General features: G+C 35.7%; 1 protein-coding gene and 1 non-coding gene across 2 annotated transcripts in view; one reads left to right on the top strand and one right to left on the bottom strand.

Moving 5' to 3' along the window:
* The window catches only part of DACH2 (dachshund family transcription factor 2), an 804,038-nt gene that overhangs the window by 97,510 nt on the left and 693,486 nt on the right, over positions 1 to 13,042 (bottom strand). The window contains exon 8 of the mRNA XM_045470953.1: positions 10,851 to 10,925. Coding sequence (XP_045326909.1) covers positions 10,851 to 10,925 — 75 coding nt within the window. The remainder of the gene's footprint in view (positions 1 to 10,850; positions 10,926 to 13,042) is intronic.
* LOC123595599 lies at positions 1,803 to 1,936 on the top strand. The gene has a single exon (XR_006711267.1). It is a non-coding gene; the product is annotated as a U4 spliceosomal RNA (small nuclear RNA).

Genomic DNA, 13,042 nt, shown 5'->3' with positions numbered 1-13,042 from the left:
AACCATTTATAATTGTAAAAATAATGAAATACGTATGTATAAGTTTAAAAAATCTTGTATAGGACTTATATGCCAAAAGCTAAATTTGCTGATGAAAGACATCAAATAAAATGAAAATAAATAGAACGATGTACTGTGTTGATGGATTAAAAAGTCAAAATAGCGAAAATGTCAAATTTCCCTCAAATTACTCGGTAGGTTTAATGCAATTCTTACCAAATTCCAGCAAGGATTTTTATGGACTTAAAGTAGCTTTTATAAAATATATTAGAAAGGCACAGGCTTTAGAAGATCCATCACAATTTTGAAGAATAAAATAGGAGGAATTATTTTGATATTAAATCTTATTATGGAGATTTAATAGTTAAGTTCATGGAATTGGCAGAAAGATAGATACATAGATAAATAAAACTGAATAAAGAACCCAGAAATAACCCTAGGCAAGCACAGATTTCTGGTTTTTGACAAAAGTGCAAAAAAATATCAATAGAGGAAAATAGCCTTTTCACCAAATGGTGCTGGAGCAGAAAAACAAAAGTATCGATCTGAGATCATGATCATAAGTGTAAAAGGTATAACTATAAAACTTATAGAAGAAAACACAGGAGAAAATCTTCAGGACCTGAAGCTAGGCAAAGAGATTGCACACTTGATTGCTGTGTATAAGACCTTGCTATGAGAATATAAAGACAAGTAACAGAATGGGAGAAATATTTGCAAACCACATATTTGACAAAGGACTTGAATCTAGAATATATAAAGAACTCTCAAAATTCAACAATATGAAAACAAGAAAAACAATTAGAAAATAGGGATTAAGACATGAAGAGACATTTCAACAAAGAGGATATACAGACAAAGGGTTCAATATCACTAGCCATTAGAGAATGCAAATTAAAATCACAATGATATCATTAGACACACCTATGAGAAAAGCCAATTAAAAACAAAAGACAGCACAAAATTCTGGCAAGCAGGTGGAAAACTTGGACCACTCATATGTTGCTTGTGGGAATATAAAAGTGGTCCAGCCACTCTGAGAGACAATTTGGCAATTTGTTGTAAACTATACACACACTTACCATATGACCCAGAAATTGCACTTTAGGACATTTGTCCCAGAGAAATAAAAGTTATTAATATAACTTTTATGTAATCATAAAAACATGTACACAAATGTACATAGTAGCTTTATTAATCATATGCAAAAACTGAAACAAGATGTCCTACAATACATTAATGGTTACACAACCACTCAGCAACAAAAAGGAAAAACTACTGACACATGAAAAAATTTGGATAAATATTAATGGAATTAAGATGAGTGAAATAAAAGGTAATCTCAAAAAGTCACATATTCTATGATTCCATTTTTAGAACATTCTTATCATGATGGAATTATAGAGATGGAAAACAGCTTACTGGTTCTCAGAAGCTAGGGATCATGGGGGTGGGATAGACAATAAGGGTACAGCAGAAGAAAACCCTGTGGTGATGGAATATGTACAGATTTGTGTAGGTGGTTATACAAATCTATACATGTGATAAAATTCCACAGAAAGACACACACATACACACCAAAGAGTGTGTGTAAAACTGGTGAAATTTGAATAAGGTCTTTGGTTATACAAATGTAAATTTTATGACTTTCATATTATACTAATGTTGTAAAAGACATTGCCATTGGGAGAAACTGGCTGAAACATAAGATTTTTCTGTATTATTTTTGCTTATTACTGTCATTTGACAATTGTTTCTAAATTTAAAAAAAAATAAATGAAGTAATTCAGAGAAGATTTCCAAGCTTTGCGCAGTGGCAGCATCATAGCCAATAAGGTTTGTCCAAAGCATGATTATTGCTAAAAGAAAATTTCCGGTGAGATATGTCCCTTGTTCCTCTCATTTATATTTAGAATCACTGAACAGCATAAAATGAATAAAACTATATATTTCACTTTCTTTTACGTATTTTAGCTTCATCATAAAGTTTATTTGTAACGAGTTTTGAATTTTACTTGACCCAATACATTTGCCTCTCATTCAAAATAATATAATATTCAGAAGATATATTTTTCATTTTAACCAGAATCAACAATAATTTCCAAACACCTAAATAGTATCACTTGGTCTGAAAGTTTTCATTCAGTATCTAACATTCTCTCAGGAATAAAGAGAGAAAAGCATTTTATTGAATAGAGAATATTTACATTATTAGAGTGTCAATATATAGCCCCAATCCTCCTCTAAACTGAAATTATTCCATTTTCATAAAAACAAATGTGATATTCTAGATGAGATATAATTTAGGTTCTGATGATCAAAGGAAGTTAAAATTATTAGCTTTTCATCTATAGCCTGTGGACTGATTTAAAATGTAATGTTTCAGTGGACTCAAGTCTTGGGCAAGATGATAAATTTATTGTCCCACTGTTTCTATAGAATTCCAGTTTTGATCACCAGTGATTCTTGCACATGTAAATTTTTCAATAAATACATTCAATATGAAATACAAAATATGAAAACCTCTATTCCTGCTAGTGGTTTGGGAGACCAGTGTCTGTCATGGGCAGAGGATCTTGCTTTGTGCCTTTGCTTCCACATGGGCTAACTACAGTGAATAGTCACAAATGCTCAGAACTGACTGTTAAAGGAATCTCAGAACTGACTGTTAAAAATCACATAACATAATATTATAACATGCAACTGATTTGCTCAATTTGTTTGACAAATCTATGGAAAAATAAAATCAAAGGCTTCACTTGTCTGATCAGTCAGTTTAGTCAAAATGTTTGAGTCAAAACCAAAGTACCAACTTTGGTAAGTTATTTTGGACACAGTATAAATGGACACCACTGCCAGGAAAGCCCAGATCATAGAGTTGGAAATGTCTGCGTGTGAAAATTCAAGGAGAAATGCAAATTAGTGAGATATGTATTACATTGTCACCCAATTTTACAAAGCACAGAAAGAGGTGGGCTACATGAAGTTTACTCTAATGGTATTCTTTTTATTTTTCTGAAATTTCGACATAATAGCAAAGCTGGCATTTTATAATTTCCATAGCTATAAATCATTTTTAAATCATGATGATATTACTCAAAACAGATGTGAAAACATATGTCTGCCATTGCTGTATAAACCGCTTACTTGTCATATTCTATAAATGTTAAATCTTCTACTTTAACTTCGTTTCCTTTTATTAACTCAAATATATTGAAGAAAATATATTTTATCTTAATATCACATATATAACTGGTAAATTTGACATCGAAAATCTCAATTAAAAGAGAGCTTTCCACCATAACCTGGATGCAGTTAAATATGCCACTCCTTTCTATTAATGTCCTCATCAGAATGTGTGACAAACCCATTTGATTGAAATGACTAAAACTTCCATTCAGAAACACCAGTATATACCACTGTGTATTTTATGAAAATCAGTTACTGTATATCTGTACTACTGCTCCAGCTGATTTTTCATAAGACACAGTAGTGTGTACTCGAGCACTGCAGCACACAGGCCAGTCCTAAATGCCATTTTCACTTATGGGGATCACAGTTCCAATAGAATCATATATCTTATACAGCTTCAGATTTTCCTAGAAAAGTTACTTTGCTACCACGCTGTCCCTCAAATAGTCATGAATGGGGGTAAAGAAGAACAAATTGTTATTGGGTTAAGAATGAGACTTCATCTTTAACTAGAATTTCATTACTTATGTAAGAGTTTGGGTTTTTAAATATACTGACACTGACTTCTTCCATTCTGACAAGTATTTGGAAATCAATCATTTACATCTTGGAGTCCCGGGGGTATAGCCTTTCAGCGTTTGGATAAGAAATGACTAAACATGTGGCAAGGAAACCAACCATGGATCAATGAAATTAAAATTTTATTCCAAATTCTAACAAAAGTGTCCATCTATATAATTAGGAAGCAAGTTCAGTCTAGAGAAGAAAGAGAAATTTCTCCATTAACTCTTTAGCTCATGGAATCTTTTTTCTATATATTGAGTATCTTTAGTAGAGTTAGAAAAATTACTTCCTATATTGAAGTACAAACAGGCCATTTGATGATCTGATAAGTTAACTGTTGGTTTAAGGTCTTTAGCTTACTGTTACTGTTTAACTCATGATGACAGCCACAATGTATAGCCTATAACCTATGCCAATACGTTTTCTTTTTCTTTTACCTTTTAGTCTTCCAATGCTGTACTCAGTTTTCATATCAAGATAGCATACCTTTGAAATTTTTACTCTCCCAATCTTCACTAACCTCATATCCTATGAAAAAACTGTTTTGTGTGTTCCACCACAACTATCTCCTCCCCAAACCCAACAGGCCTTACCTGATCAGAGTCAGGCCCCTGAACACTGTCAACATCACACAGAATTGTAACAACTTCAACCCAGGCATCTAAAGCCCAGTAGCAAGTGATTGAAGATTCAGAATATGGCAGCATAGGAGATCGCTGGGCTCACTTCATTCTGCTGATCACTTAGATTCCACCCTCATCGGAATAAATAACCGAGAAAACTGCCAGAAGACCAGCAGAATGGACTCTCCAGAGCCAAATGCAGAGAAGAGGCCCAGGGAAGAGGGTAAGAAGGGCAGAGAGGTGGTGCATGCTACGAGGAATGGTGGGGGGGGGGCCTTGAGTGGTGGAGGAGCAGTCCACCCGGCAAGGCAGATCCCCCGAAGTCTGGCTTGCAAAAGCAGAGGGGCCGGACTCCATGAATTCTGACAGTCAGCGGGACATAACATCTGGAATGTTAAAAGACAACTGCTCTGCTCTCAAAGAGAAGGGAAGGCAAGAGGACACTGTGAGGGAGAGTGGTTGAGACCTGGAAGGACAGAGCTCAGTGGGGGAACAAGGCGCAGGAAAGCACCATTTCTCTCTCTCATTCCCCAGCCAAAATTCCAAAGGGAACCATTTCCCATCACTGAACTTGTTTGCATCCTGCAAATGCTCAATGCTATGCTTCTGTGGATCCATCCCTCAGACAGGCCTGCCTCCCTCCAGGTGCTTCAGAGCCCCTCCTGCAGGGGGCCACTGACAGCAAAGCTAACTAAGCCTGCCCCTCCCACCCCTGTGCACTTTGTGGATCAACCCTAATACACTCTTGGCCAGATCCCATTGAAGCAGCACCACAAGCCTGACAGTGTGCAAGCAGCTGTGGACAAGGGCCACACCACTCCACAGTGAGTCCTGCTCCTGGGAGAGGGGATGATAAGGTACACACCAGTCTGACTGTGGCCCAAGCAGTGGGTTGGGGGCAGACATTGGGTCTGACTGTGGCCCTGCCCACCAACACAAGTTACTCCAGACAGCACAGGGTAAGTGCCCAAGAGTTTGGAGCCACCACAAGGACTACCCAAAATGATGAAATGGAAGAAATCTCAAAAGAAGCTCCAGGAAGTAGCGACAGCTAACGAATTGATCAAAAACGATTTAAGCAATATAACAAGAATTTAGAATAATAGTCATAAAATTAATCGCTGGTCTTGAAAAAAGCATAGAGGACAGAAGAGAATCTATTGCTACAGAGATCAAGGGACAAAGAAATAGTCACGAGAAGCGAAAAAGTGTTATAAATGAGGTGCAAAATAAACTGGAGGCACCATAGCATGGATTGAAGAAGCAGAGGAAGGAATAGGTGAATTAGAAGATAGAATTATGGAAAAAGAGGAAGCTGACAAAAAGATAAAAAAAATCCAGGAGTATGAGGGGAGAATTAGAGAACTAAGTGCTGAAATCAAATGGAACAATATCTGTATCATTGGAATTGCAGAAGAAGAAGAAAGAGAGAAAGGGGCTGAAGGTGTACTTGAACAAATCAGAGCTGAGAACTTCCCTTACCTGGGGAAGGAAAAAGGCATTGAAATCCAAGAAGCAAAGAGAACTCCCTTCAGACATAACTTGAATAGATCTGCACAACATATCATAGGGAAACTGGCAAAATACAAGGATAAAGAGAGAATTCTAAAAGCAGCTAGGAAAAATGGACCCTAACATACAAAGGTAGATACATAAGGGTAGTAGCAGACATATATAGTGAAACTTGGCAGGACAGAAAGGAATGGCACATCTTCAATGTGATGAACAGAAAAAACATGTAGCTGAGAATCTGTCGAGAATATGTAGCCAGCAAGTCTGTCATTCAGAATAGAAGAAGAGAAAAAGTTTTTCCCAAACAAACAAAAAAATTAAGGAATTCATCACCACTAAACCAGCCCTACAAGAGATCCTAAGGGGGACTCTGTGAGTGAAATGTTTCAAGGACCACAAAGTGCCAAAGACATAACTAGAAGCATGAAACCCACAGACTTCACAATGACTCTAAACCCATGTCTTTCTATAATAACGCTGAATGTGAATGGACTAAATGCTACAACCAAAAGACATAGGGTATCAGAATGGGTAAAAAATCAAGACCCATCTATTTTATGTCTACAAGAGACTCATTTTAGACCTGAGGACACCTTTAGATTGAGAGTGAGGGGATGGAGAACTATCTATCATGCTACTGGAAGCCAAAAGAAAGCTGGAGTAGCCATACTTATATCAGACAAACTAGACTTTAAATTAAGGCTGTAAAAAGAGATGGAGAAGGGCATTATATAATCATTACAGGGTCTATCCATCAGGAAGAGCTAACAATTATAAATGTCTATGCACCAAAAAATGGGAGCCCCCAAATATATACAACAATTAATCACAAAAATAAGTAACCTTATTGATAAGAATGTGGTAATTACAGGGGACTTTAATACTCCACTTACACAAATGGATAGATCATCTAGACACAGAATCGATAAAGAAACAAAGGCCCTGAATGTTACATTGGATCAGATGGACTTGACAGATATATTTAGAACTCTGCATCCCAAAGCAACAGAATATATTTTCTTCTCAAGTGCACATGGAACATTCTCCAAGATAGATCACATACTGGGTCACAAAACAGCCCTTCATAAGTATACAAGAATTGAGATCATACCCGGCATACTTTCAGACCACAATGCTATGAAGCTTGAAATCAACCACAGGAAAAAGTCTGGAAAACCTCCAAAAGCATGGAGGTTAAAGAACACCCTACTAAAGAATGAACGGGTCAACCAGGCAATTAGAGAAGAAATTTAAAAATATATGGAAACAAATGAAGATGAAAATATAACAATCCAAATGCTTTGGGACGCAGTGAAGGCAGTCCTGAGAGGAAAATACATTGCAATCAAGGCTTATCTCAAGAAACAAGAAAAATCCCAAATACAAACATCGAATAACATCCCAGTGTATGTTTTTTATACAGTATAAAAAACTGTAGAGCAGATCAATGAAACTGAGAGTTGGTTTTTGAAAAAATAAACAAAATTGATAAACCTCTAGCCAGCCTTCTCAAAAAGAAAAGGGAGATGACCCAAATAGATAAAATCATGAATGAAAATGGAATTATTACCACCAATCCCTCATAAATACAAGCAATTATCAGGGAATACTATGAAAAATTATATGCCAACAAACTGGAAAACCTGGAAGAAATGGACAAATTCCTAAGCACCCACACACTTCCAAAACTCAAACATGAAGAAATAGAAAACTTGAACAGACGCATAACCAGCAAAGAAATCGAATCAGTTATCAAACATCTCCCAACAAAAAAGAGTCCAGGACCAGATGGCTTCCCAGGGGAATTCTACCAAACATTTAAAGCAGAGATAATACACATCCTTCTCAAGCTGTTCCAAAATATAGAAAAAGAAGGAAAACTTCCAGACTCATTCTATGAATCTAGCATTACTTTGATTCCTAAACCAGACAGAGACCCAGCCAAAAAAGAGAAGTACAGGCCAATATTCCTGATGAATATGGATGCAAAAATTCTCAAGAAGATACTAGTGAATAGAATTCAACAGCATATAAAAAGAATTATTCACCATGATCAAGTGGGATTCATTCCTGGGCTGCAGGGATGGTTCAACATTCACAAATCAATCAACGTGATAGATCACATTAATAAAAGAAAAGAACCATATGACCCTGTCAATTGATGCAGAAAAGCATTTGACAAAATTCAGCATCCTTTCTTAATAAAAACCCTTGAGAAAGTCGGGATGGAAGGAACATACTTAAACATCATCAAAGCCATTTATGCAAAGCCCACAGCTAATATGATCCTCAATGGGGAAAAACTGAGAGCTTTCTCCCTGAGATCAGGAACACGACAGGGATGTCCACTCTCACGGCTGTTGTTTAACAGAGTGTTGGAAGTGCTAGTATCAGCAATCAGACAACAAAAGGAAATAAAAGGCATCAAAACTAGTAATGATGAAATCAAGCTTTCACTTTTTGCAGATGACATGATATTATATACGGAAAACCCAATAGACTCCACCAAAAGTCTGCTAGAACTGATACATGAATTCAGCAAAGTCGCAGGATACAAAATGAATGTACAGAAATCAGTTGCATTCTTATACACTAATAATGAAGCAACAGAAAGACAAATAAAGAAACTGATCTCCTTCACAATTGCACCAAGAATCATAAAACACCTAGAGATAAACCTGACCAAAGATGTAAAAGATCTGCGTGCTGAAAACTATAGAAAACTTATGAATGAAATTGAAGAAGATACAAAGAAATAGGAAAACACTCCGTGCTCATGGATTGGAAGAATAAATATTATTAAAATGTTAATACTGCCCAAGGAAATGAATACATTCAAATGCAATCCCAGTCAAAGTTGCACCAGCAGTCTTCTCAAAGCTAGAACAAGCAATCCCAAAATTTGTATGGAACCACAAAAGACCCCAACTAGCTAAAGTAATATTGAAGAAGAATACCACAGCAGGAGGCATCAAAATCCGAGACTTTAGCTTCTACTACACAGCTGTAATCATCAAGACAGCATGGTATTGGCACAAAAGCAGACACATAGATCGATGGAATAGAATAGAAACCCCAGAACTAGACCCACAAAAGTATGGCCAACTAGTCTTTGACAAAGCAGGAAAGAATATCCAATGGAAAAAAGACAGTCTCTTCACAAATGGTACTGGGAGAACTGGACAGCAACATGCAGAAGGATGAAACTAGACCCCTTTCTTACACCATTCACAAAAATAAACTCAAAATGGATAAAGGACCTGAATGTGAGACAGGAAACTATCAGCCCTAGAGAAGAAAGCAGGAAAAAAATCCTCTCTGACCTGAGCCGCAGCAATTTCTTACTCAGCACAGCTCCAAACGCAAGGGAATTAAAAGCAAAAATGAACTATTGGGACCTCATCAAGATAGAAAGCTTCTGCACTGCAAAGGAAACAATCAACAAAACTAAAAGGCATGGGAATGGGAAAAGATATTTGCAAATGACATATCGGACAAAGGGCTAGTTTCCAAAACCTATAAAGAACTCACCAAACTGCACACCCGAAAACAAGTAATCCAGTGAAGAGATGGGCAGAAGAATGAATGGAAATTTTTCTAAAGAAGACATCCAGATGGCCATCAGGCACATGAAAAGAAGCTCAACGTCACTCCTCATCAGAGAAATACAAATCAAACCACACTGAGATACCACCTCATGCCAGTCAGAGTGGCTAAAATGAACTATTCAGGAGACTATAGATGCTGGAGAGGATGTGGAGAAATGGGAACCCTCTTGCACTGTTGGTGGGTATGCAAACTGGTGCAGCCAGTCTGGAAAACAGTGTGGAGGTTCCCCCCAAAATTAAAAAGAGATCTCCCCTATGACCCAGCAACAGCACTGCTAGGAATTTACCCAAGGGATACAGGAGTACTGATGCATAGGGGCACTTGTACCCCAATGTTTATAGCAGCACTCTCAACAATAGCCAAATTGTGGAAAAAGCCAAAGTGTCCATTAAGTGATGAATGGATAAAGAAATTGTGGTTTATATACACAATGGAATACGACGTGCAATGAGAAAGAATGAAATCTGGCCATTTGTAGCAATGTGGATGGAACTGGAGAGTGTTATGTTAAGTGAAATAAGTCATACAGAGAAAGACAGATACCATATGTTTTCACTCTCATGTGGATGTTAAGAAACTTAACATAAGACCATGGGGGAGGGGAAGGGCGAAAAAAGTTACAGATAGGGAAGGGTGCAAACCATAAGAGACTCTTAAAAACTGAGAATAAACTGAGGGTTGATGGGGGCTTGGAGGGAAGGGAAAGTGTGTGATAGGTATTGAGGACAGCACCTGTTGGGATGAGTACTGAGTGCTGTATGGAAACCAATTTGACAATAAATTTCATATTAAAAAAAAGAAAAAGAAAAAAGTGGATACTATGGAGATATACATGTATCTCAGTGGATCAAAAGCTAGATTGGCATCATATCTATCTGCATTCCAGATAAATACTTTGCTGGAGTAACTTGTCAAGCTTTCATTTGAAATGCCCATATTAGCATATATTTTAAAAACCTCTTTTCATAATTGAGGGGAATATTTCTTCTCCATGGCAGCAACTCAGTTTTTCAAACATAACTATCAAATGGTGAGTTACTTAAACATGGATAACAAAGTGAATATGTAATAAAAAGAGAGTCAGATGTCTCTGATCAGGCATAATAAAAGGGCTTAAAGTAAAATCTCCAACCACAGGCACAGAAAAACTTTAGGCTGACATGTAATTTAGAACATCAAATAAACAAGTCTCCGGTAAACATAATTTTTTTTACTACTATAGTAATTTATCCAAAGACAGTATAAATCTATTTTGTTCAGGAAATATGGATGCAGTATACAGTACTGGGATGTTAATTCAGTTACTATCTAATATTTATATGTCAACCACATAAGCAAAAATTATTTTACCTTTATTATCCCTTTTGATGGTGGGTCCATTATCCTGATCAACAATAAGTTCTTCTCTATTGTTGGGCATCATGACTATAAAGAAAAGATATAACTGAGTAATATTTTTTCAAAGTACCCAAAAGAAAGGCATAAAAGTATTACATAAATAGCTATTTTATTTATAAGTAGTAGTAACATGAATAAGTAGTAACATGAATTGTATACACCTCTACTTCTGAAACAGTGGAGAAATTTGGTCTGATGATTATATAATTTAAAAATTGATAAGCTGCTTTAATCATGTGAATTTTTAAAGTGGAATTAATATATGGCACATATATAATTGCCCACATATTTTCTTTAAATCATTTTAAATATTTCCTCTTTTAAAATACATATGTAAATTAGCTATTTACCTGAATAATTAATAATATATTTCCCAAAGTATTTCTGGAAAGAATTTATCACTTAATTTCGTGAGTTTAAAATAATTTTGCATTTAACTCACCTTATAAAGTTTTTGCAAATATATACAGCAAAATTAAAAGGTGAAGTCTAACTTTCTGGTAATTATTATAAATGCTCCTTCACAAAATATTTCTATTGAAAGAGAAATACATGCCAATTTTCATACTTGATCATTTAATTCATTTTTGTTATATTTTATTAAAATATCATAATGTTCTATAAATAAAATATGGTCACTATAAATGAAACATCATTAAATATTTGTATTCATTTAGAGACAATCTCACTATCATGTCTGTACAACTGGGAATGTGCTTAGATAGCCTAATTACCGCCAGTGCAATAAGAAATGTTTTACATGGTTAATATATTTTTAAGAATACTACATTGATTTGAAAATATTTGATTTTACTTCTAAGTGTAAGATATCATTCTCTTACAATGTATCTATCACAAAATATATTTCCCTATTTGCTTTGCTTTTAGACAGCACTCAATAATCTCTCTTTTTTTTCTCTCCCACCTCTCATCAATACAAAGATTATCCTGACAGAATAATGTGTGTTTTGGTTTATTGATTCATCAATGGTCTTATGGCTATATCTGCTTGCCTTGCTCAGTCTCCCTTGAATCAGTTGCACAATGTTGTAATAATCAGGTGGTCTGTGTCCAAAAGCTGTGACAAAGTAAAGCTAGAAGATCTGTCACCTCTTCCAGGAATTAAATTTACTTCCTTAGGGTCACTAGCTGCAAGTTCTAGCTCAGTGGTTCGTAACTCTGGCTGCATATTAGAATCTGATGAAGAGGTACTGAAAATAAAAACAAAACGCTGCTGCCATGCTTTATTCCAGACTAGGTAAATCAGACTCTGAGCATGTAGTCTGATCATCCAGATTTGTAAATGCTCCACAGAATTTGCAATTACAATGGGGAGCCTGATTTGAGATTCATTGGACATACTATGAGCCATAAACAATGTGTAATATTGACAGGCTAAGTGAGACTTGCATGAATTTCCACAAGGGAGAAATCATATTCATCCTTCCCTAACACAAATTTGGAACCTAACAACTCCAATAATCCCTCAAATTACTCTTCTCCCCCTCACCCCCCACCAAAACATTATTTTGAAGAGGCTTAAAGCAATCGCTATTACCATGTGTAAAAATTTAGAGTTTACATAATGAACACCCATATAGAGTAAGGCTAAAAGAAAAGCAGAAATAATTTTTCCTAAATGAAATGGATATTTAGGAAATTGGATTGTGTAGGTACATAAGATTAACAAATATTTTACCTAACTCAATTGGTTCATAATTATTATATACTAAAGGAGAATTTGTTACAATATGGTAACATCTGTATACCTGAGTAAAATCAGACAGCAAGGGATGATAAACAATCAAGGTAAAGCCACACAGAGAAAAATAATGTTTGTCCCTCACATTCCCTTAGAACTTTAAGTTTCTGAAGTGTTTTTCCACATATTATTTCATTTGATCTCCAAAAATCCAGTGCCTGAGGCAAGGAAGTAATTATTTCTATATATTGGGTAAAGAAATTCATAATGGTTAAGTTACATACCCAGTTACATTCTCATAGCTAGTCACCACTGGAACTATGGCTATATTCAAGTCTCCCATATGCCACATCACTGACAATAACACTATAGTATTTCTGGAATAGTATCTCTGGTGTAAGACTTGTGAGATGATAAAAAAATAAAGGGAAAGGCATGTTAA

Source organism: Leopardus geoffroyi, chromosome X (genome assembly GCF_018350155.1).
Source record: "Leopardus geoffroyi isolate Oge1 chromosome X, O.geoffroyi_Oge1_pat1.0, whole genome shotgun sequence".
NCBI classification, from domain to species: Eukaryota; Metazoa; Chordata; class Mammalia; order Carnivora; family Felidae; genus Leopardus; species Leopardus geoffroyi.
Note: the sequence above shows the minus strand (reverse complement) of the source record. Positions and strands in the feature narration are given on the sequence as shown.